Source organism: Myodes glareolus, chromosome 7 (assembly GCF_982192425.1).
Source record: "Myodes glareolus chromosome 7, mMyoGla1.1, whole genome shotgun sequence".
NCBI lineage: Eukaryota > Metazoa > Chordata > Mammalia > Rodentia > Cricetidae > Myodes > Myodes glareolus.
This window is the reverse complement of record NC_142032.1, coordinates 56,330,159-56,354,913: the sequence shown is the minus strand read 5'-3', so window position 1 is coordinate 56,354,913 and position 24,755 is coordinate 56,330,159. Positions and strand designations below refer to the sequence as shown.

The window sequence follows — 24,755 nt, the reverse complement described above, 5'->3', positions numbered from 1 at the left end:
CCAAAATCAAAAATAGTGTTATTAATTTGGTGTCTCTGAAGCACAGAGAAAAAGAAAAACGACAAAAAGAAGGAACGAAACCACCCTTGCCATACGTCAGGTCCCAGGTACACCCTCGCCAAATGTCAGGTCCCAGGTCCGGGCTAAAGAAACCAGCCTTGGAGGCAGTGCAGGCCCAGGGGCAAAGTCAGTCCTGACCATGGGCTCAAAGAGGGACCAGCCCATGGGTTTGGTTCTTAGGGCCTGGCTAGGAGGCTCCTGCCTCACTTTGGGGCATCCAGGCCATGGATCAGGAAGAGAGTCTGCTCAACTCAGTTCTGACTCCACCTGAATTAGCCAGAGATCAGGGTGCAGACGCCAGTCAGTCTATTTCTGTGGTCCAGCAGAGTCCGAGTTACTGAGTCCTGGGATGATACCCAGTAGAGGTCAGGACTGCTCAGTATTGATGCTCCAGCAAGGGCTGGGCAGCTGGGCTCTCTCGTTCCTCGACAGTGACAGGCCAGTCACCTGGGGCGCCAGTGGGTGTGCCACTTTCAGGGGCACTACTGTCCAAGCAAGGAATGTCCTGGGTTGTTCTGGCAGGTGAGGCCTCAGAGCTGACATCAGGGCTGAGGCTGAGGTCTAGCGGGGCCTGTGGAAAGGAGGGCAGATGAGCAGACAAGCAGACCTGAGCCTCTGGGATCTCATCCTCCCACAGGTCCCTTACCTGAGATTTGGGGGTGCCTCCTTTGGGGCTCCCTAAGGCTGGCTCCCCATCAGATCCTCCCAGTCCCTTCCGACCCCCCAGACTCCACTTCCCACTGGGCCCCTCAGAACTGAGGAGACCAGGGCCAGGAGGTCTTGAGGGCCGGGGACCCTCAGTGGGAGCAGGTGAGGCAGGGGGTGGTCCAGAGAGCCGAGGGGGAGGCCACTGCAGCAGAGGAGGGGGCCGCCCATCACCAGAGCCACTGAGAGAAGGCCGTGGCCCCCAGCTAGGACCTGGTGGGAGGGGCTGCTCACTGCTGCCTGTAGGAGAGAGATAAGAGCGAAGGCATCAGCTGGGCTACAGCCTCACACACAGGTCCAGCCCAGCTTTGCTTGCTTACCTGCTGTGTTTTCAGGTGTGGGGTGTGCCAAGGGGGGGTTATTGCTGAGGGAGGTCAAGCCACCACCCCCAGCACAGTCCGAGTCATCCACATTCCCACCGCTATTGCAGCCAGCGCCACAGCCCTTATGCAGTCTAGGTGGAAAAGCAGAACAAGTGTGAAAGGAAGGCCAGGGCTGAGGAGAGTCTCCTGAACCCTAGGGACCTCACATGCGAGCCTCAGGATTCTCAGGGGGTTTTTTTTGTTTTTTTTTTTTGTTTTTTGCTTTGCTTTTTTAATTGAGCTCTACATTTTTCTCTGCCCCCCTCCCTCACTCTCCCAAGGTCCCCATACTCCCAATTTACTCAGGAGATCTTGTCTTTTTCTATTCCCAAGGATCCTCATCTCTTAAGAGATTTTGCTGCCTCATTTTTAAAGTTTTTTGCTTAGGGGAAAGAGGACCTCTCTGGGTAAAGGGTCATCTCTCGGGGTCTAAGCTTGTTGACTCCAGTACTTCCTTTCTGTGGCCTTGGAGGGCCACTCATCTCTCTGTGCCCCTGCTACCCTGGAATCCAAAGCATCGGGCCCACAGTAAGCTTCAGAGCTGGGGTGGCAGCCAGGACTCACCTCTCCCAGCTGCGCAGGAGCCATCGGGCAATGGCACCCAAACTGACAGGGCCACCCCACAGCGCCCGCAGTTGGGGGTGGCTGCCGGCCAGAGATGTGGTAAGAGGTGACACGTAGATGGGGTAGCCCAGTGGCTGGTCACAGGAAGAGTTGATCATGTTGCGGAGTGCCTGCTTGGCATTCTGAATGCTGCCACGCTCAGGGTTGCGATTGCGCAGGAACACCAGCTCCTGCTGCTGCCCAGCCCACAGCCCACGCACACACTCTCGGTTTACCTGCGGAGGGTCACACCAAAGGTCAGGGCAGTGACACCAAGGAGGGCCTGAGAAGCAAGGAGGGGTAAGACCACCTGCCCCACCTTAATGACGCGGAAGCTAAGATGGCGCCGGTTGAGCATGATGATCTTGTACTCATCAGAAGCATCGTCCATGACATGGCGCAGTGCCAGCAGGGAGGGTGTGTTGCTGAGGATGGCACTGCGCCAGGCAGGGTCGCCCTCATGTGAGATGACCAGCCTTTCCTCATTGGCTGCAATGGCGTCATACAGGGCTGCTGGTTCCTCATACTCATCAGGAGACGTGAAGTGGTCCTGGTAGAGAGGAGAGGACGAGTCCAGAGCTGCTGGCCTGGGAAATGGCTTCATCTGTCCACTCTGCCCAGGCACACTCCTCCCTACCTGGTGAAGCTTGAGGGCCATGCGAACCCCAGGTGCCACCACTCGGTGAAGCAGGTCCATATCAGCAAAGACCCACTCATCACGCGGGGAGGTGATGCGGAAGTCCCCCTTGAACAGGGCATGCAGGCCATAGAGGAAGGGCTCCAGGCTGGATGGGGAGAAGACATTAGCAACAGGGAGAAAGCCAGAAGGGACTGTTCCCCATCTTGCCAAGGAAGTCAATCTCTCCCTCAGAGCAGTGAAGAGTGGGCAAGGCCAGGACTGGTAAGAGTCTTGTCCGTGTAAGACAAGAACGCACCAAGAGGCACAGCCAACAGGAATGTAGAGCTCTTCAGAGAAGGACAGAGGGAGAGCATCAGGTCCACCTGGCTGTGGGCACTCACCTGGCAGACATGCTGTGTGAGGCTGTCCCCAGGGCCCGGCGACCCAGCACACACAGGCCAAAGCACAATGTGACCAATGGTGAATTCCAATCCTGGTCCACGGGCTATGGCACAAAGACCCCAGTCTGAGCACAGTTCAGTGTGGGACTGAGAACTTGGGGTTGGGGCTTGAGTCTAGACTGTCACCAGGTGTGAAGGGAGTGACCAGGAAGTCCAGGTCCTTAGTCTGGGGAGGGGCAGATCTAAGTGAATGGTAGCCTGACCTGGGTGCGCCGAGAGGCACAGTACTGGATCCACTCAAGGTGAACAGCGCAGAAGGATGGCAGCGAGAGGCCAGACAGGCGAAGGTCATAGTCTTCATCAACACTCAGTGAGAAGGTAGGGTCTGAATCAGCGTAGCCAAGGGCTCTTACAGGCCGTAGGGCAGCTGTGATGCCCTCATGGTTCAGCCAGGTCTCCAGCTTTGGAGAACGGCTCACATAGTAGATGATGCTCTGGGAGAGGAGTGACAGGTGTCAGGGGTGCAACTCCATCCCCAAACCCCTGCAATGGCGAGCAAACACTCCAGCCTGAGCTACAATGCTTCCTACGATGCAGTTTCCACAGCTCAGCCCAGCTCTCTGGAGCTAAGCAGGCAAGTGACTCCTCTCCTGGACCAAAGTAAGAGCCAGCAGTAGGCACCACTTACAGAGGGCTCCCACACTTGGTAGAAGATCTGCTTGCTGTCCTCCTCCTGCCATCCCTAGAACCCAGCCCATTTGGAAGGGGATAGAGGCTCACACAGGTGAGTCTTGCCCAATGCCACCTAAAAGGGCAAATGGAGCTGGAGTGTGAAGACACTGTGTAACATCTAGGTCTCAGGACCAGAAAGGTCAGAGGCTGAGACAGTGTGCTGCCTACAGCCCAGGGAACCTACATGACCTGGGTCACGGGTCCCTTTCGGCAAATTACTATGACATAAGACCTTCTCTGAAAAAGCCAGAGGCATGCACTTCGTATCAAAGTTCAGAGTGTCTGGCTATTCTTAAGACACCTTGCTGGCTGGGCAAGTGGAGAACAGTTCTGGGGAGGGGGACAGCTAGCAAGCAGTGAGGTTATGGGGATTCCATGTGCCACCCTGAGCTGAAGCTGATGGAGCTGGCCATCTGCCTGGTGAGCGTGGGGAACCTCTGCCAAGGTTCACTGAAGCCCAGGCTGAGGAGGGTGGTACAGCTGGCCATGGACACGTGTGCTTAGGAAATAGGGAGCTCAGCAGGGTACTGTGGTAGGACATTGGGAGGCTGTCTTGGGCAAAATGGCCAGAGTATATGCTAGGAAGAACTAAGCTCAAGCAGCTCCCCAGGTGGAGCACACGGGGTGTAGGTGTGTCCCTTAGATCCCTACACAGATGTGGCCTCGGCACAAGTCGATGACAAGGAAATCTGGTGAAGGCCTGCTACTGCTTACATCTTACGAAAAGGAAGGAACAGGAGCTGAATGAGTGAGCTTTGGTCTCCAGACTGACCTTCCTGCCAAGAGAGTATTGCTTAAGTCAAGGTACCACTGTAGCCCCTGAGAAAACCCTAACAGCATTGCTTCTGGGTCAGAGAGGAGCTGGTCTGGCATGTGTTAATGCAGTTAATTTTTAACACTGTCATTGTGTTCTATGACATGCCTTCGGAGTGATTCTCAAGATGACACTAAAGTCCAAGACTTTTTAGTAAGAGCTCCTCTGTAGTTGGTTGTACCCAAAATGCTGCCTGGATACATTGCACATACCATGCATGGGCCTCACGACCATGGTGCCTTCTTGTACTTGGCTGACTGCCTATATGAGGTCTGAAAGCTGTTTCTTCAGCTGTGACAGGGCCACATCACACAAGTGCCACCTCTCCCAAGGTCCACTAAAGAATGCAACATAGCATGCAAAAACTAAGACCTTGAATATGAAGCTTGGCTACGGTGGCTAGAAGCAGTGGCTCTATGCCCAGAGACTGTATTTTATTTGTTACCCACTATTAAGTAATGCCCACGGAAAGAGCAAAATGTGAGCAGAAGTACCTTAGCACGGCCAAAGCTGCACAGGAAGGACAGGGTCTGGTCTGGCCCTTCTAAAAGGTCCAAACACTGCTATGGCCTGGGCTCCTAGCACAGCTGCTACCTGAGCCCTGCCCCTGACTTACAAGCTTTACTCCTACGCGCCTTCATCACATCTCCAAGCTGTTTCTGCCCAGCTTCTCAGGTACCCAGGCTAAGGCAAACTGGAACTTGAGGGGACAGTAAAGCTGACCAGGCCATGCACGTTTCAGTGGCCAGCCTATGCCTGACCAGGACCTGGTGCACAGCAGTCTAGGGTACATTAAGTCTGATGTGACTCATGGGAAGCAGTGGGTACCCTGACAAAAGCACTCCTCTTCAGAGGTGCCAGGAAGGTAGACAGGACCTTGACAACTGAGTGGTCTGGGGTTAGAAATGAACCTCTGGACTACTTCTGGCCTGTTTCTTAGTACAAGTGGAGAGTGAGCATAACCTTACAAATTCTTCCTTGAAAGTGGTTGGGAGGAGAAGAAGGAACAACAGGAAGTACAGTTTCTCGGTTTTTTTCAACACATGCCACCGAAGAGGCCCACAGGGAGGCCTGGGACAAAAGGACAGTCGGCCTTAAAGGACACCTCAGTGAGGACAGCTCACCTAGCCCCAGCAGGTGACCAGCTTCAGAGCAGGTCTTAAGAGCATGTAGGGTCTGGACTGTGACCACCAAGCCATCACTCTCTTTGGTGGTCTGAATGAGAATGGCCTGCAGAGCCAAAGAACCACAGCTTTGAATGTGTGGTTCTCACTTGGTGAGCTGTTTGGGAAGGATTAGGAGGTGTGACCTTGCTGGAGATACGTCACAGGGGTAGACTTTGAGGTCTCTAAAGTCCTGGCCATGTGGCTAAGACATCAGCTCTCAGCTGCTGCCCACTACCTTGTTCCCTGCAATGATGACGGACTTGCCCTCTCGAACTCTAAATGCTGGCCCTGATTAAAGCTTTCCTAAGTTGCCTTGGTCATGGTGTCTCTTCACAGCAACACAACAGTGACTAAAAGACTCCCCCAGTGCCCCTCTTCTGAGAGCCACAAAACCTTATTGTTTCTTTTATCCCGCAAGCCTGCAAGTCCCTGCTTCTCAAGGGTTAAACTGAGCTAGGACAAAGGAGGCAATGCTCTAGGTTACTTGAAAAACCTCTAAGTCCCTGCTCAGAGTTCCTATACCTCACTGTCCCAGCACTCCCAACAGGTCTCAAAGACCCTTTGGTTTGACTCAGAGCCTCCAGGCCAAGGGAAGCAAACCTAGTGACTGAGATGCCAGGTCTGAGCCTAGAACATGGCTCTGTCACATTCTAACACCAAAGCCCCAACCAGTCATTTCACCTCCACAAACCATTTGTGTCTATGCGTGCACATGGAGAATTTGTGTCTATGCGTGCACGTGGAGACCATAAACTGGCATCAATAGTCTTCCTCAATTGCTCCCACCTTATTTTTGAGTCAGGGTCTCTCACTGAACCTGGAACTTACCAATTTAGCTAAACTAATTGGCCAGCAAGCCCCAGAGATCCTTCCATATCCACCTCCTGAGCTCTGGGATTACAGGTTATGTCATTATGTCCTGTTTTCACAGGATTTGAAATAAGGTCTTCATACTTGCATGGCAAACATCTAACTAGCTGTGTTTTTTTCTTTGTTTTTGGAGAGCCTTTCACATAGTCCAGGCTGGCCTTGAATTCAGTCTTCTAGCTGTCCTACCAAATGCTTGAATTACAGCAGAAGTCAGTTTCTACAAAGGGACGCAGAAGGCTTCTCCAGGTTTGTGTAGAGTCTATGCAGCTCAGGAGAGGTGACTAGCACAGAGCCCACCTTTAAGACGCAGCACTGCTCGGCTCCTATGCGTACCCCATGGCCATTGTCAGCAAGCATTATCACTGTTAACCTGGGTAAGGATGCTGGTTTTATTTTATTTTGGTTTTGGTACTATGAGTTGAATCTAGGGTCTCAGGCATGCTAGGCATGTATTCTACCACACTCCTAGCCCTGAGCTGGTGGTACTGAAGATATACCCTAGCCAACTGCTACAGCTGGATCCACCAGCCTGGGAGGGGATCCATGACTGTGCTGCCTTTCACACTCAGGGCCTGAAACAAGCCTTCTGGAAGATGAACTGGGGAGCTCTTCCTCTGGACACTTGTTCATCAAGGCCTCTGTGACCTGCTGTCTGATGTAGCACTGTGAAGAACGCTTAAACTGAGTCCTCTGTTTCTCTCGACCAAAACAGGCTCCCGCCACACCAGGCGACAGACAGAACTCAGCATGCTCCTAGTCACTGGGGTCACCACCCCAGCCAGCTCCCACCCATCATACCTTGACATAGTAGGTGATGAGGATCTTGCGGAGATCGAACACCTGCAGCATGGAGGCCGCGTTGTTGTCGCTGATACTATAGCCCTCCAGCACGTACTTGCTGGCTGTCACCTCCCAGGCCAGCCAGCGCTGCCCAAAGGCAGCATTGAAGGACAGGACCCGGGGCAGGTGTCCAGGCTCGCAGCAGCAGCAGCCCTCATCCTCCTCCACACCTTCGGTGATGGCCTCCACCTCACGCTGCTGGCAGTATGTGCCTGCGGACGGGACCGCCCAGTCAGAGCCACGAGGATAATCCCCACTTGCCCAACATGGCACTAGACCAGTGCCACTGTTACTCAGCTCCTACCCTAAGACACTGAGTAAAGGTTACTAACTGAGTGGATTAACCGAGACCCTTTCTCCTCATAATTTCAACTGAGAGAGAGAAATGAGTTCAGTTGCCCCATTTCACGAGGCTAAGAACAAAATTTGTAACGTGACTTTCTCAAGGTCCTGGTGCTCACATGCTGTGCTTGGAGTCTTTCTCACTGCCCTGAAGGGACCTGTCCCATGTTGGCCCAAAACACGTGTGAGCTCCTGAGAGCAAGGAACCAGCTACCCACAATGCTGGCATGGTGCTTGTCAGGGACCCAGTTAAGACCCAGAGCAGTCTAAAGCTGGCGTAAGGGCTCAGGACCTCAGCTTTCAGCAGTAATCCTTGGATTCCCTATGAGGTCAAAGGTGGCGTGTGCAGGTGGTGGGGTGTCGTGGAAAGCAAATGGTCAGGCTAGAAAAGCCAAGCTTACGAAGGAAGGGAATCTTGCCTGAGATCACCCAGCAGCCTGAGAGCTTGCAATGTGTCCCAGCCCAGGCCCTGCTTACTCTGCTTCTCACCCCCCAGCTCAGCTGCACGGCTCACCCCTGAACTCAAGGCCACGCAGCTGGAAGGTGACGAGGCCATTTCCAACCTCGATAAGGTGCACCAGCGCGTTGAGGTAGTCGGAGGCCAGGACAAAGCAGTCACCAGGGCCATAGTTGCCCCAGCGGCCCAGCACCAGGTCCCCACATAGGGTGTGCTGCAGCGAGCGCGTCAAGTGCTCATAGAAGATGGAGTTGAGGTTGTTGTCATCAGCTCCTGGGACCCGAAACAAACATAAACAGGCAAAGGTATCAAGTAACGAGGGCACCCTCCAAGGGACACCCTGCCAGTAAGCTCCTGGACAAGTGGCTGCCTACCTGGGTTCCGGTCCAGCTGTGTCACTAGGCGGGTGTTTGAATGATCCACACGTTTAGTGCTGTTCAGAGAGTAACAATGTATCAGGCAGGGCCAGGCAGCATGTCCTCTGCCCAGGTTCCCAACCTGGTTCTCTCTGAACTCATACACTGAGCTATGAGCAGATGCCACCTGTTACAGATCACTGCCCTTGTCAGGTAAGGAGGTTAAGTCTCAAAGAAATAAAGGGACTCATAAAGGACCACAGGAGGGAGGACCTGGAGGGGAATGGGTTCTAAGGCCAGGGAGCGTCCACTGAGGCCTTGGCCTGGTGCTGTTTAGCCTTTACCAGACTCACCTCACGTGTCCCCACTGAGGTGTCTCCACTGAGGTGGCACTCACACCCTTGCTGTGGGTTTCAGAGTCCCTTTCTGGGTGGTTCCTGGCCAGGACTCCAAGGCCTCATCTCCTTGTTAGCCACAAATCCTATCTGCCATGAGACTTACTTGTAGTCCCTCTCCCAGAACTTGAGAGGCCGTGCGTAGGACATGATGAAGACAGCACTGCCCAGCAGGGGGTTGAGTGGTGTAGAGAAGAGCCCTGAAAGCAGGGCCTGGAGAAACAGCATGGCCGAGTCTGGGCACAAGTCAAGGAGTTGACAGGCACCTTCTGCCTCCCTCTCCTCCCTCTGCAACCCAAGACTGCTTCTCTCCACACACATCCCACCCACAAAGAAATAGCGGGAAGCTGGATACGTGGTACAGCGAACGGCTGGGCAAAGGCATGGAAGGCTGAGCCCCAGGTGATCTGCCAGGGTGCAATGTAGGTCAGCACAAAACGCAGCTTGTACAGCAGGTCCCACAGCTGGAGGTCATCAAGACAGAGGTGACAGGACACAAAGTCACACAGAGTGGCGATATCTGCCAAGCCTCCAGACACCAGCCCCACGGGATGAACTTCAAGATACTCCCAGCCCTTTCTTTCTCAACTTGGATTGGAACACCTGAAGCCATGGGAACTTTTAACTTGCTCTAAAGAACATGCACTAGTTAATTCCCACAAGGGCAGTGCGAGCGTCTATTCCTTTCCCCAGTTCACAGATAGGGATGATCCAGTTCAGATAAAGGGAGAGAAGGTAAACGACTTTCTCAGGTCATGTCACTCAGTCACTAACGAGAATTTCAAGAGATGATCCTAGGCCCTACCCTCAGAGGGGTCTAAGTCAAGCCTGGTGGTCCAAGTTTCTAATAATTCCACATATTTAAAAGGATTACAAGTTTGAAGGCAGCCTGGGCTATAGATTGAGTTCAGGTAAGCCTATGTAACTCAGTAAGATTCTATCTCAAGAAGTCAAGAGGGCTGATGGAACAGCTCAGTAGTAGAACGCCTACCCAGCACAACCAAAGCTCTGAATTCAAATTCAAGCAAATAAATAAAAGCAGGAGGAGACCTAGTACGGAAGCTTGCCAGCAAACAAAAATCAAATATGAGAAAACTATTCAGGAGCCAATTGTGAGTCCCAGTACCATGGTAGATGGTAGGCCTTCAGGATGATGTGCAGAGTGATCCTTTGATCAACATGACCCCCAAACCTGAGTGGGGAACCCAAGGCCCAAGAGAATAGCTATACACCCAGTCCCTAAAATACATACTCTCAGCTCTGAACTGGGCTCTGATGGGGGCTGGTAGAGGGGCAGAGCTCAGAGGCTTTACAACATCCTGGTGACAAGGTCAGGACTTGACATTGCTGATCCTGAGGAAGCTGGCTATAAGCTCAACACTAGCCACCAATTCTCATGAGGGCCTGATGCAAGTTACCCTCAAGCCTCAACCTGCTTTCTGCAGGGAGAGGTGGAGGAATCCCTTCCTCAGGCCACTGCAAAGGCACACAACTGAAGCAATGCGTGACAGCAGACCCAAGGGACACTCCCTCTCTGAACAGCTCTGCTCTGAATGTTGGTCAACCTGGAGTCCCAGTCAAAGCCATCAGCTTACCTTGCTGCAGAGCAGGGACATGAGGAAGTAGTCGAGCAGAAAGCCCTGCGAGAGCCGAGGGTAGTCAAAGTGGAAGAGCAGGACGGTGAAGGCCAAGGTCAGGTACTGCTGGGGTGGGCAACAGAAGGCTGAGCGGAGCAGCTTCAGCCCAGCCACAGTCATCAGCAATGCCCGGCAGCTGTGGGTGGGGCAGGCATTCAGACATGGCAGGGCCTTAGGGAGGAGTGGGCAGACACATGTCTCTCACCAATATGTCTGAATGCAACCCTAGGCACCTGCTGTTGATTAGAATAGCACCCCCTTTCCTGTGCCAGTGATTCTTAGGTTCAGTATCTCTGAATGATACGATAGGGGACACATTTGCTCCAAATGATAGCTCATTAACACCTAGGATCCTGCTGGGTGGTGGTGGCACATGCCTTTAATCCGAGCACTTGGGGAGGCAGAGGCAGGGGGATCTCTGTGAGTTCAAGGCTAGCCTGGTCTACAAGAGCTAGTTCCAGGACAGGTTCCAAAGCTACAGAGAAACCCTGTCTTGAAAAACAAAAAAACAAAACAAAACAACAACAACAAAAAAGAGCCGGGATCCTACTTTGCCTTGCTTAGGTGTTACCCATTCCTCAGTGGGAATCGATGAGGAAGGAGATAGAAAATGAGAGAGGGGAATGAGTGGTCCTCACTAGAGGCAGAATTTGTCTGGATGGCTGACAACCGTGTGAGCATCCACTGTGAGCGCGTTGAGAACCACAGCAGGGTAGATGAGGTACTTCTCAACACACTGCAGGCCAGCATAGAGCTTCTCAAACCACATCACCTGGGCAGCACCTGCAACAGGAAGGTGGAATTGTCTACTAGCACTTGGTTCTCCACATGGCCCATACTCTGGAGCCCAGAGGATGATCCACCACAGGGTCAGTAAGCACCCCGAAAGGTAGGCAGAGCAGCTGTGCTGTCCTGGGCTCCTGGAGAGTCTGCCTAATGAGGAGGAACACTGTTGACAGCCCTGAATGAGGATGAAGAGCCCAGCAGGGCAGGGGCTCCATATGCCACTTAGCATGTCACAGGCTTGGGGGTGGGGAGATTTGCTCTGTTTTTGCAGTCTGTGGAAACAAACCAGACAAAAACAACAACAACAACCAACTAACAAACAAACAAAAGCCTCTTAGGGACCCACCAGAGATATGCAAAGGTTATATAGAATAGGCTGAGGGGGTCATGATGACCCCAAGCAGCACAACCTTCTGAGGGGCAAGCTTTCTTGGTTTAAGCTAATGAGGAAGACAAATGGGGATGCTGTACCAGGATAAAATTTCCCATTGTTTCAGATAAATCAAGAGCTACATACAAATAACATTATATGAACTGAGCAGGCTGTATGTGTAACAACAATTAAAGAAAATGGACCATGAAGCCAGGCAGTGGTGACACACGCCTTTAATCCCAGCACTTGAGAGACAGAGGCAGCGGATCTCTGTGAGTTCGAGGCCAGCCTAGTCTACAAGAGCTAGTTCCAGGACAGGCTCCAAAGTCACAGAGAAACCCTGTCTCGAAAAACCAAAAAAGAACTAGCAGGAGGAAGGGCACAAGGGAGTAGTTGGAAGGAGGAGGGGGAAGAGTGAAAATGATATACCCTCAAAAAATTTAAAAAATTACTCAAAAAACAGTTTATAAAGGAAGACAAGGGGTGGCAAAACAGTCAGGCCCCGAACCTGATGAGTTCAAGTCCCAGGAGCACAGGGCAAAAGAGGGAACCAACCCTGAAGATTGCTGACCACCACATGTGCACAGTCTGTTTATACACACACAAAATTCTGTTAATAAAGCAATAAGTAATGTGACCTTTGTATCGCCAATCAAGAGTCTTTTTTAAAAATGTATATGTATGGATATTTTGCCTGCATGAATGTCTGTGCACCGTGTGTGTGCAGTGCCTTTGGAAGCCAGAGAAGGTCATCAGACCTCCTGGAAGTGGAGTAACAGCAGATTGTGAGCCAACACCTGGGTGCTGGGAATTGAACCCAGGTCCTCAGAAAGAGCAGCCAGTGCTCTAACTGCTGAACCACCTCTCCAGCCCCACCAACCAATATGTTTAAGTAGAGGCTAGAGGAGCTCTTTGTTCTGAGTCGGGGCCTTACTATGGATCCCAGCTGGCCTGGAGCTCACTCTGCAGACCAGGCTGGCCTGAAACTCTCTCTATAGATCAGGCTGGCCTCAAACTCACAGAGATTCACCTGCCTCTGCCTCCCGAGTGCTGGGACTGAAGTTGTGGACCATATAGAATATTTTAAAATACAGTCTGGAAGACTTTTTAAAAAATACTGCCAGCAACAAGCACTAGATGGCTCTGACCCACAGGTGGCAATTCAGGCTATGAAAACCCTTTTTAAAAGCTGGAATTCCTCTTCCATTAGAATGGAAGCAGAAAGGCAGGAGAAAGGCAGTGCACAGGCTAAGAGTATAGAAGAGCCAGGCAGTGGTGGTGCACGCCTTTAATCCCGCACTCGGGAGACAGGCAGGCAGATCTCTGTGAGTGAGTTCCAGGACTGGCTCCACAGCTACAGAGAAACCCTGTCTAGAAGAAACTGTACCAAACAGTGAAAGACACAGATAGACAGAGTCAGAAAGCAGTATGGGCACCAGATGTCCTCTGCTGACACCCTCAGCCAAGAGGATCATACTTCTCATTTGGATGTCTCCAACCTGACTCTGCCCAGCCCAGGCAATGGGGATGAAGAGGGCAGGAGGCACTCACCTCGCACTTCGTACTGGCTGTATTCCAGTGGCTTCAGCACAGGCTGGGAGAGGCAGAACCAGGGCAGCTGTTTGCGGAGCTGTGGCAGCAGGTAGTGTGTGAAGAAGCCCACAGCTCCTGCCAGTGCATACAACACGAAGCCCAACACTGACTGCAAGAGAGAGGCCAAAGGCTCAATTCAGTCTGAGATGGGCTCCAGAGGGCCCTTAGGCCCAGCAGACTCTTATCAGAGTCTAGAGGGGGATGACTTTTACCACACAAACCTTCAGGGCAATGAAGACGGTGCTGGCACTGATGGCAAAGGTGAGCACAGCGATCACCACACACATCACAAGGTCGGAGTGCAGGACCTCACGCTGCAGAGCCAGGAGAAACAATCTGACTGCCTGCCCTATGGGCATGCCCTTCCCAGGTTCAGAGCAGCCAGAATCCCACATCCCTCACCACAGACTGGCGCATCTTCTCTGGCAGTGGGTCTGGGGGCTCCACCCGGGCTGTCTCAAGGCTCCGTTCCTCTAGCTCAGGGAAGAGCTTACTCCGGACTAGAGACCTGGAGGGAAGACAAGTCAGAGACCAAGGCAAGTGCTACTGTCCCTTACACAGATTCTGTCAGTCCCAGGCACATGCACTGACTGCCTAAGTTCCAGGCATGCACATACACACACACTCAGAGTACACATGTATGCACATAAATAGGCACATGCAGCACCCACCAGAGCACAGTGGGGTCACTGCTCTGCCGGCTCAGATGGTAGGACAGTGCCACCAGGAGGCCACAGAAGACTGAAAAGAGGACAGGGACGTGCTGCTCCGGCCAAGGTGTCTAAAGGAGAGAACCCATGCTGGTCAGGGGTGGTGAAGGTAAGTGTGGGAGAGACAGTGGGTGTCCCACGTGAGAAGCCACTGCTGAACCCAATTCATAGCCCTGTCCCAACAACCCCATTGGGCTCAGCAAGCCCAGATCCTGTAGGCCACCACTACCTTAATGGCCCCGAGGCAGAAGCCATAAAGCAGGGCAGCAGCCAGCAGGCTTCGGGTGAGGCTGAAGACCGCAGTGAGCGGGCTGGTAGCAGCTGTGAGCAGGGAGAAGTAGGTAAAAAACCCAGCTCTGCACTATGGGTATCTCCAACTCATCATGTCCCACTGATCCTCAATTCCCACAAGAAGATCTCCCTCCCCCAAGCAGCCCTCAGAGTTTCTAGTATTCTGGGCTGAAACCACTTGCCTGGGGAAAGGAAAGATGAGAGGAGAGGAGAAAAAAAGAGAGAGAGAGGAAGGGAGGACAGGGCCCTTGCAGCCAGAATAGAGATGCAGGGGAGGCTCTGTAAGAGCTAGAGCTGTAGACCCAATCTGTGGACCCTCCTGGCCCCACACTGTCCCCTGCCACCTAAGCCACCCGTGAGCACAATACCTGTGCCTCCAAAGCCATGCATATCTATCTGCTCCAGGAGGTACATGAGGCAGGTGTTGACCTGGGGCAGGAGGCCCAGGAGGAAGACGAACGGGAAGCACAAGGTGAACACTGTTCAGAGGGTGAGTGAAGTCCAGTCAGTCTGCCAGCCTCCCCGGGCCTACCCTCCAAACTCACTCCCTTGGGTCAACCCCGCCCTGCCCCGCCTCACCAGTGGCCACATCTCGGGCGCAGAAGAAGAAGGAGGCAGAGAAGAGCGTGAGGCCGTAGAGGGAGACTGGTGGGAAGGGCTGAGCTGTGCCCAGGGCGTCCAACAGCCAGATGAGGAGACAGCAGATGCAGAAGTAGACAGGCCGGCTGTATGCAATCACCCAGTTGTGGCCCTAGGGAATGAGCCAGTGAGGAACTGGGCATCCCTGCTGACCACCCTGCTGGCATTTGCACATAGTCAACACACCCCAGCTTGGTCACATCCAAGATAGAAAACTGGCAAAGCTGGGAGCAAAGCGGTGGTCAGGGAACTCTGCCCCTCTCCCACCAAGACCTTGCACCTGGTCTCAGACCCTCTGACGGCCTCCTGGCCAGAGCACTGCCCCACAGGTACTCACATGCATGGGAGATGCTGCGTCAGGCTGCACACTCTGGAAGAGACACGGTTATGTTGGCAACAAGAACTGGTGCCCACTGAAGAACGAAAGCACTAAGACTGACCAGCTCTACCACTGGGCAGTAGTAAGTGACCAAGGCAAGACCCTGTACTGTGCTAAGTCTTAGTGTCTGTACTTGTCAGATGGGTAGCTGGCTATTGGGGACCTTAATCAGATTATCTATACCTCCCCTCAGACCTGGATAAGGGAAAGGATGGCCCAGGAAAGCAGAGGATTCAGGGAGCCAGGCCTGACCTTGAGCAGGGAGTACTGACAGGAGGCGATAACCAGGCAGAACTGGAAGACCCAGATGTCAGTGAAGAAGCCCTTGAGCAGCAACAGGTATCCCAGGAAGGCCACGAGGCTGCTCAGTCCAACGCCAAAAATGTTCTCCATTATTCCCCTTGTCCTACAAAGACATGTGAGTCAGGGCACGGCTTCCCACCCCAGTTTCTAAGAAGTTGGGGAGACAGGACTCTGTCCTAAAGATCCACCTCTGGGCATCTGAAAAGCCAGATCTCACAGGGAAAAGATCAGGTTGCATTTGCTCTGAAAAACCATCTAGCTGGGTCACAGGCTACGTCCACTTTCTGCTCATGCTGACATGAGGTACAGTGTGTGCACAGCAGGATGCCATGATGTGGACATGGGCAGCACCCCACCTGTCCCCAATGACAGGAGGGGAACAAGGGTGATAGACAGGAAGCCAGGCTGTGGAATCTAGTGGGATCTAGGCCTAACTCCTTGATGGCAAACAAAAGTCATCTGACTTCTTTATCTGACTGACTTTCTGGCCTTTGTTTCTCCTCTGAAAACAGGAAAGTTTTTTTTTAATAATTTATAAAGTTTATTTATTTAAACTATATATATGAGTGACCTGCAATGTAAACCTGCAGGCCAGAAGAGAGCATCAAATCCTATTACAGATGTTTATGAGCCACCATGTGGTTGCTGGGAATTGAACTCAGGACCTCTAGAAGAGCAGTCAGTACTCTTAACCACAAAGCCATCTCTCCAGCCCCCAGGAAAGGTTTTGAGAAAACCAAGTTTATGAACCTATTTAGGTTACAGCACTCAGGCAAATAGAACAGAAGGAAGGACAAGCTGATCCTGGAAGGGGAACACAGTAAGGAACCATTTGTGTTGAGAAAGGCTTGAAGAGAAGGGTAACCTTGTGTGGACCCAACCCCTTCATACTCCACAGGAGCCCAAAGAAAGCCACTGCAGTCAGGCAGCGATTCAGGACTCCGGTTCTACAAGTTTCAAGGCTGAGGCAGAAGGATCACTGGAGGTCTAGACCAGCCTGGGTACAGAGCCAATTTTAGGCCAGTCTAGGCTACAAACAAGACCTTGTCTCAAAACCAAATCAAGCCAGGTACAGTAGTACAGCACACCAGTAACCTCAGCACAGGAGAGGTGGAAACAAGATGACCACAAGTTCAAGGCTAGCCTCAGCTACATAGCAAATTTGAACTTGGCCTGGTTTATGAGACCCTTTCTCAAAAACCAAAAACAAAACAAAACAAAAAAATCCAATGCAGCCTCCAGCAACTGAGCCATTCAGGACCTCTGACAGCATGACCATCTCCATAGGTCAGAGTTTGGAAGACCAGAGTCTCAGTGCTTTCTGGGGATTAGTAAATAATAATTGCAGGTACTCACCGGTCCAACAGAGCCAGCAGGGCCAGACGCTCATAGCGCACAGAGGTCCAACGGCCAGGAAGAAACCAGTACTTATAGCTGTGCTGGGCCCGGGGTGGCGCCTCCTCCATCAGTGTCTGCTCCTGGGATTCGTGCAGGGAGTCCTGGTCCAGCAGGTCAAACTGCAGTCCCCACAGCCGCGGCCATCAGCCCCGCCACCCCCATGATCTATCATCATCCCTCCCCCAACACTGGTAAGATGACTGAGCATGCACTTCAACACACCAAGATCACACTGTCTAGTGGCCCTGTGGCCTGCTCAGACTCAATCAGAAGGGCTTGCTCCTAGTTCTAGGTTCCTAGGACACAGCGGATGCCAGGTGCCAGAGTCACCAAGTCTTATGTCCATGTTCCCCACTCAGGCAGAATCTCTACTTTGACCCTTAGGACCTAGCATAAGTGATCTCTCCTTCAACATGGGGCCACCACTGTCACTGTGACAACCGCATTCAGGAACATACAACACCTGGTTCTGAAGACAGGCTAGAGCTGAATGTCCCAGAGAAAAGCACTTAGCTTCTCTAGGCTGGATGTACCCTTCATTCAACAAGTGTTCATGGCTTGTTGAGATGGCTCAGAGGGTACTTGCCACACAAGCCTGATAGCCTAGAGTTCAATCCCTGAACCCCATGGTAGAAAGAGAAAACTGACTCTCACACACACACACTGTAATATGCCTGTATGCGTATACATGCACACACACACAAACACATACACCCAGAGAACAACAGAAAAACGAAGAGAGAGAGAGAGGCACGCACACGCAACATCTGCAGGACGCAATGGATAGCCCAAAGCTTCACAGCTCTGTTCCATAAATGACAACTACATGGAGAGCAAGAACGATGCTGCAGACTCTACAGAAACGGTTACATAAAATAAATGAGTCAAGAAAACGTAGCCTGGTCTGGCAGCAACGACCTATAATTCTAGGTACTTGGGAAGCTGAGGCAGGAGAATTCCAAATACAAGGCCTACCTGTGCTACAAAGTGAGGTCAGGGCAGCCTCATCAACTTAGTGAGACCCTGTCTCAAGATTAAAAAATAATAATAATAAAATAAGAGGGTGCTGGGAAAATAGCCTGTTGATAGATGTTTGCCCAGCATTCAATCCCCATTATCTCACACATAAACACACAAACTAGCACATGGTGGATTCTGGCAGTGTTCAAGGTCATCTGTGATCTTAGGTGTTAAATATCTTGAGTTAATCCCTTTAGGACTATTCTCTGAACTCTGAGAATATATTTGGGTGATGTTGTGAGGATTCCACTATGTTGTCAGGGCTGGCCTTCAACTCCTGGGCTCATGTAGTACTGCCACAGTCTCTGGAGAAACTGAGACAATAGGTGAGGTCATGTTTCATGCATTCTTACTTACTTCTGTTACTACCGGAATAATTGTGTAAGTGATAATCTATTAGAAGTAAAAAAGGACACCATCAATAACCATGCCGCGATAAGGCACATTAACAGGTGACTTCAGGCAATCACACCTGTAAACTGCCAGGCACAGGACAAACTGAACTGCCATTTCTACAAGTATCTTTGTAAACATCCATTACGCTGCTAGCTGCTCCTGCTTCGGGACCAGAGAGGTACACACCAGACACATTCAGAGAGTAAACAAACAGAGGACTTCAGAAGCCATTCAGCTCCAAGCCTGTGCAACCTCTGCCAGCCATTAAAGATGGGGTTACAAGCTCTTCCTGAGGGTGATCTATCCCTCCTGGGGTGCCTAGGCAATCTACCCAGGTCACCCTTAGTCTTCTGCTTACATGCACCTGTCCCATTCCCTCCACACCTCTCAAAGCTGCTGCTCACCTCTGGGATCTCCAGGGGCACCCTGCGCACCTGCATACCCTGAAGAACCACCGGCCTGGGTTGCAGCAGGTTCAGGCCTCCTGTGGCTTCAGGCACATCAGCTGAGTGGAAGCTGGAGGAATGTGAGTGGCGGTCCCTGTGGGTACAGCAGCAATGAGGTTCAAGGCTATGGACAAACCCTGGGACAAGGCCAGGCAGAGGGACTGTCTGCCCCATGACTGGGAAGTCCACAGTTCAAGAAGTGTCTCTTTTGCAGGCTCTGTCCTACATATGAAAGCCATGTTTCCTCTGCTCTCCTCTCCAGAAAGCCAGTACTAAGCTTCCTAGACTTGGAAGCCTGGCATCATGCCCCAGTGTCCTTATCACCTTCCCCTCATAGCCTGTGCTGTCCCACCACAGCAAGAACAGCAGGTTCAGGTGCTCCCCAGAAAGGCAGCCTACCAGGCCCACGGAAGCCCAGCCTGGACACTCACCAGGCTCCATTGGCTGCCTGATCCCCTGGCTGCCCCACAGGGTTCTCATAGCCACCTCCAGCTAGGCCAAAGGTGTATGACCGCCGCACACCTGGGACAAAAGTACAACAGCACTGTCAAGGACTGATCTAACTGGGCATCAGGGCCAACAAATGAGGAGGAGCCCTGTGATATGTCCCCTGCCGTGACAGCCCAGCCCTGGGGACCAAGTGTTAGAGAGGAAGGGGCCTAAAGATCAAAAGCCTGGGCCCTGTGGTCAGCCTGCCTTGGATACGGCTCTGTTCTACCACTAGCTCAGCCTGTGGCTTCAGGTGTGCCTTGGTTTCCTCATCAGCAGAGCAGGGATGTTGACACCCACACCTCAGAGATGCTGCAAGGATGACATCAGGCAGCACAGGTAAAGCACTTGCCACAGAGCCAGGTGAGAAATCATAGACCAACAGTGCTGTTGGCGAGGGGCAGCCACAGACGCCGTGCAAAGCACAGAGGATGTGCGAGGCTGTCTGGGGAAGAGCTCACCGCTCTCGTCGTAGAAGTAGTGCACAGCACCCTCAGAGGTGTCATCAAAATTGCTGGCTTCGTGGACGTTGGGGCCAGCTCGGGTGAGCAGCAGAGAAGAGGCGAAGTGCAGAGCAGAAGGCAGAGTCAGTGCCCGGGAGTGGGAAGCAGCCCGGCCCCGCTGAGCCTCCTGCAGGCTGCTGGACAGCAGAAGCCCTAAGTTAGCACCAGGAGGAGTCAGATGGCCCCTATGCCCTGCAGCCAGGGGGCAGATGCTCACCTGGGTGGTGAGCCCATGACAGAGGCTGGAGGGGTAGGGTTACTGCCTGCATTGTGTCGTCTCCGGATAGCCTGAGCCCGCCTCACGTTGCTTGTGCATTCCCGCTGACCCGAGTCCTCAGGTGCTGCCCAGAAAGAAGCCCCAAACATTAAGTGACAGGCTTGGATGGGATGGACTTGGGACAGGTGCTCCAGCACTGAGCTAAAGGTTAGCCCTAGTACACTTGGTCTCAGGAACCCTGTCAGGGCATCTGTAGTCAGCCACACCTCAGTTTTCTCATCTGGAAATAAGGATGACAATGATCTGCCCTGCCCCACTGGTGGGTAGACGGTTGAGTGCGGAAGATGATGTCCTTAGGAAACAGATGCTCAGGTGCTCACCACCGGAGCCAGGCAGTTGGGCTCTGCTGACCCAAGAGGTGTGGCCCACCATTGTTAACCACTAAATCCACATCCATCTGCCTCCTGATATGGAGGCTAAGCTGATGCTGCCTAGGTCTGTTACAGCCTGCCCTTTACCCAAACTCAACCCTTACAGGTCTCCTCCCTCACCCTCACCTCTGGGACCAACACTCACCTCCTCCCACAGCACCTTCCTCCTGCAGCTCCCCCCGCCAGCCAGGCTGGTTGGCAGCAGGTCCCCTGCGGGCTTCAGCAGGCAGCACAGCAGGCTCACCAGCAGCCAGCTCCACTCCTGGCTGGGCCTCCAGCTCAGCCTTGGAGCCAGCCAGGGGAGCCCTTAAGACATCAGTCCCTGCCCCATCCATGCTTAGCACACGTGCGTGAGTTTTGGCACTGGCAGTACTGGGAGTCCGCTGGGTCCCATATGGTCTCTTAGGGGGCACAGCAGTTCCCTCTTCAGCCCCATGAGGGGCCCGCCGCTTCCGAGGACCCCCTGCTGCACCCCGGGAGCTCTCAGGGGAGTAGCAAGAAGTAGATGATGAACTGTCAGTACTGTAGCGGCGCTGAGACCGGAGACTGGATGCTGGACTCAGCTCACTACCTTCGCTGGTGTCTTCATCTTCAAAAAAGCCTGAGCCCTCCAGCAATGGTCGCCTTGGGGCACGGCCAGGTGGGGAGTGTCCTCGCATGGGAGGGCGCCTTTTGTTAGGTCGAAGCAGGGCCAAATCCTTAGGCCGCACAACCAGGAGCGGCTCAGCTTGGCCCGGTGGCGTCCCTGCTCCAATGACTGTGTCAAAGGAACGAAGTGTATCATCTGAGGGGACCCCAGCATCTGGGGAGGCAGGCAGCTCAGCCTCTGAGGGAGGGTCTGTGTCGCTGCCCTCAGGGGCATGCCCGCCAGGGGGGCTGTCCAAGTGCGTAGAGTTGGTTTTCTCACTCTTGAAGCTGCTCAGAGTCTCCCTGTCAGTGCCACTGAAACAGGAATCTGAAGAGCCAGCTTTCTGGGGCGTGGGGTCACCTGAGCCCCTCCGGTCCAGGGGCTGGTAGCCTCCAGTTCCTCGACATTGTTCCCGTCGACTGCTGGTCCTCACTAGGGCCCGGTCAGGCCGCGTCAGGGTCAGGAAGCTCTTGCTTAGCTCCTGGCTGAGGCTCCCCTTCAGTAAGGGGCTCATGGGAGTGTCAGCCACACTGCTCCCACCCCAGGGAACACCATCTCCAGCCAGGGGAGAACGCTCGGAAGAGTCCGTACTGGGGAGAGAGGGGTCTGGGACAACCCCTGGGGGTGTCTGGGGAAGGTCTCCAACTGTCAGAAGAAAGGAAGATGGAATGAGAGAAGGGGTGTGGCAAAGGCGACTAGAGGTTAAGGGAATCTCATGCCCTGTTTTCCCAAGGGGAAGACCAGGAGAGGGACACCAAGGAGATGCCATTCAGGTGTACAACGCAGACAAAGTCAGGATGGTACAAGCGCAAGCTATCTGGTACTCCTGCTGGACGCCTCCCTACCATGCCCACTCACTCAGTTTCTCCTGAGAGCTGAGCTTCAGCATCTCTCGATCGGCAGAGGTCACAATCACGTTGTTGCTGCCCTGCTCCCGGACCAGTTCCTTGATGTCTATAACCACAGCACCAGAGACGTCACCTGGGGTCCTCTTAGGTCCTCCTGTTCCACACCACCAAAAGCCAGCCCAGAACAGCGGCCACCTACCTCTGAGGGGTCCAGAATCCTCCATCCGGGGCAGCAGTTCCTGATAAGAGAGAGGAGAAAGCACGGATGAACAACAGAGCAAGCAGGCTTGGAACCGGACCACAACAGGGACTGGCTGCACGGACAGCAGGGAGAGAAGCCCAAGGCTGGGCCTACGCACCGAAACCTGGTTGAAACCAAACACAGAATGCTGGGAACTGCAGCGCACAGGGGGTGTGGAGCTCACTTTCCGGAACACTGTCATCTCCACACCAGGGTCCCTGCAACACAGGGAAGAGCGGAGCCTAAGTTCCCAGCTAATCTCTCTCTACCCTTTCTCACCATCCTTAACGCTCCTTCCTCCTCAAGGCCCCCTTTGACAGCTCTAAGACTGATGGCAACAAGTGTTCAGAGCCAGTATTCCCTCTGCCCCCTCTAAGTTCCAAGACACAGGCACAGAGAAACAGCAATCACTGGGGTAGCCGATGCCCTACCCACCTGGGAAGACTGCTGTCCCCCTGGGCAGCCTCTTCTTCCTGCTCCCCCATGGTAGAGTTGCGTTTCTCCACAATCTCGCCCTGGTCGAACATGGCGTGCAGGCGATAGTTCACGGTCTTGATGGTAGCAAAGATGACAGCTACCACCAGGCAGTATACTCCAGCCACCATCAAGCTGGGGGGCAGGACCTGGAGGTGACAGGTAAGTTCGGTCCCTTCTCACAGAAGCCCTGCTCCCTTGAGGGGGCACCTACAACCACTGTCATGACTAAGATTCCCTGGTTCACAAAACTTCTCACCATATTACTTCATACAACAGTACAAAGACCCTGTAAAGGAGCAGTTTTCTGACTAACCGGAGAAACAGATTAAATGAGGCGCTCAAGGTAACCCCACGCAGGAAAGACATGGTCTTCCCACTACACACGCCCAAACTCTCCAGTGACTAGTCTTACTCTAAGACCCCAGGGCTCGAGACGTGGTGCCCGCCCCTGCCCAGCTGCCCTCCCTCCCGCAGTAGTTACAGGTGGTGGCCGGCTCTCACCATGTACAGCAGGAAGGGAAAGATGAGCAAGAAGATCCAGACATAGAGATGGAAGCAGTTGGAGAAGGTGCTCTGATGCGGATCGAAAAACCAACCGCCGGTGAGCGAGGCCCACACCCCCTGGCGCAGGATCTGCAACACCTGAGACCCCATGGCCCAGCCGCTGCTGCGCACGCCCTCCTCCCGGGACCCTCATGAGGGCGGCCCTCGGCCCATGCCCCGCCTGACGCCCGAGGGTCCCGGGGTCTGACCGAGAGCTCACGCCATGGCCTCCCCCAGAGGGGGAGGGGACTGGTGGGGCGAGGGCACGGGCAGGGGGCGGGGCCGGCCCCGGCAGTCAGCCGGCTCAGGCCGGGATCAAGAGGTGGGGCTGCATCAGAGGCGGGGCCTGGGCCCCCTCCAGAGGCCCAGAACTGTGGTGAAGGGCCGAGCTGGAAGGCAGACGCAGGGCACGGACTGGGCACCCGTCGGCGGCATCCAGAGGTGGGCGTGGAGTGGGTGCTCTCGGAGTGCTGGTGATTGCTCCCTTGGCTCCGAACCCGGGAATGCCTTGGGACCCTGAGGTCCACTTCCGGGGTCGCAGGTCACTCTCTTGGGGTTCTGCGTTCGCCCCGCTTCTACCGGTGCCGGCGCAAAGGGGAGGCCGGAAGAAGGAGCCGCGAGCTGCCAGCCTGCATTGGCGCATGCGCCCGTTAGAACCAGTCGGGACCCGGAAAAGGAAAACCTGGCGGCAAAAGTGCGCAAGCGCAGAGAAGGAGCGCACTGAGTGGACGCAGAGGTGTTTCAGGCGTCGGCGCAGTCTGAATCCAGAACCCAAATCTGGGAAGCGGCTCGACGCATGCGCACACCTGAGCGACTCGTCATTGGATAACGGCGGAATGATTGGCGCAAAGCTTTTCTAATGCGTGACAGGAGGCGGAGGAGAGCTGGAACTGGGATTCCACACGGCTACTTCCAGTTTACGTTACCGGGTCATGCCCCCAACCTGTGCTGCCCCACTTAGTGCTAGACTGTAAGTCGTGGTCGTCGCGGGGCTTGCGCCCCCTCTACTTCCGGGTCAGAGCTCAGATGGAGCCGAGAGGGAATCCTCCTGAACAGGCCTGAGTAGTAGAACAGGATAGCATAGTTTTTCTTAAAGTCACAGACACAAGGCAAGTGAGTTTAACCAACGAAAAGGTTGTTGAAGGCTCTTCTGCTCTGAATTCAATCCCGGGCAGAACAACAGCTTCAGGTTTCTGCCTATTTGGGAAAGAACACGAAAAAGCGAATTGTCTCTCGGGGAAGAGAATTTTAAATGGTTCCAAGAGTTTGAGTGTAGCTAATTCTGAAGGTCCAATCATCTCTATGCCTATACCCTCTAACGTTGCAAACAAAGCAGGGTATCTTGCTATTTCGTATATGAAAAGAACGAAGCTTAAAGAGTCCTGCAACTTCATAGCCAAGGCCAGACTCAGATTTGGGGGCAATCGCAAGCGCGATTTTGCTAATGAGAACTCAGACCCAAGGACTGTTGTCTGACTTCACAGAGATCCCCCTTCGACCCTGAGCAGCGGAGCACCTAACCTAAGGCTTTTCCTTAGAGTTGTGATGGTGTGTAGGAGGGGGGCGCTCGGGACTACCTTGCCCGCCGCCTTCTACCTCTCTTGGCCAATCTCTCCGGGAACTCCCGGTCCCAGCCGCCGGGAGCCTCCGGGAGGGGAGCGGTGCAACCCGCCCGCGTCATCTGA

General features: G+C 53.6%; 1 protein-coding gene across 13 annotated transcripts; it reads right to left on the bottom strand.

Moving 5' to 3' along the window:
- Window position 1: 1 nt before the first annotated feature.
- Window positions 2-24,746, bottom strand: Pcnx3 (pecanex 3). Of its 13 annotated transcripts, none has more exons than XM_048458013.3 (37): window positions 24,648-24,746; window positions 23,029-24,267; window positions 22,486-22,673; window positions 22,169-22,268; window positions 22,009-22,048; window positions 21,820-21,915; window positions 20,479-21,606; window positions 19,903-20,026; window positions 19,644-19,822; window positions 19,390-19,494; window positions 19,125-19,215; window positions 18,652-18,787; window positions 16,790-16,950; window positions 15,383-15,536; window positions 15,089-15,121; window positions 14,692-14,863; window positions 14,481-14,591; window positions 14,051-14,142; window positions 13,783-13,892; window positions 13,514-13,619; window positions 13,333-13,425; window positions 13,070-13,220; window positions 10,998-11,142; window positions 10,318-10,495; window positions 9,078-9,186; window positions 8,829-8,958; window positions 8,346-8,404; window positions 8,029-8,244; window positions 7,131-7,384; window positions 3,014-3,244; window positions 2,751-2,854; window positions 2,368-2,515; window positions 2,050-2,280; window positions 1,692-1,966; window positions 1,086-1,219; window positions 707-1,005; window positions 2-631 (listed from the first exon to the last, which is right to left on the bottom strand). In XM_048458013.3, the coding sequence occupies exons 2-37, from the start codon at window positions 23,179-23,181 to the stop codon at window positions 437-439; spliced, it is 6,231 nt and encodes a 2,076-aa protein (XP_048313970.1). In that variant the 5' UTR covers window positions 23,182-24,267; window positions 24,648-24,746; the 3' UTR covers window positions 2-436. The 13 variants fall into 13 exon arrangements, with proteins under 13 accessions (XP_048313970.1, XP_085549655.1, XP_048313973.1 ...); XM_085693529.2 differs by lacking the exon at window positions 24,648-24,746 and having other exon boundaries at window positions 23,029-23,752; window positions 23,877-24,013; XM_048458016.3 differs by lacking the exon at window positions 24,648-24,746 and having other exon boundaries at window positions 18,682-18,787; window positions 23,029-23,691.
- Window positions 24,747-24,755: the final 9 nt, after the last annotated feature.

What these genes read in the sequence shown, in the direction of transcription:
- Pcnx3 (XM_048458013.3), bottom strand. Translation starts at nt 23,181, where the DNA reads ATGGGGTCTCAGGTGTTGCAGATCCTGCGCCAGGGGGTGTGGGCCTCG. An exon ending in CAGGCAGCCAATGGAGCCTG is followed by an intron (nt 18,788 to 19,124) that starts GTGAGTGTCCAG and finishes CTGTACCCACAG; the next exon opens with GGACCGCCACTCACATTCCT. An exon ending in CTGCTGGCTCTGTTGGACCG is followed by an intron (nt 15,537 to 16,789) that starts GTGAGTACCTGC and finishes ATGTCTTTGTAG; the next exon opens with GACAAGGGGAATAATGGAGA.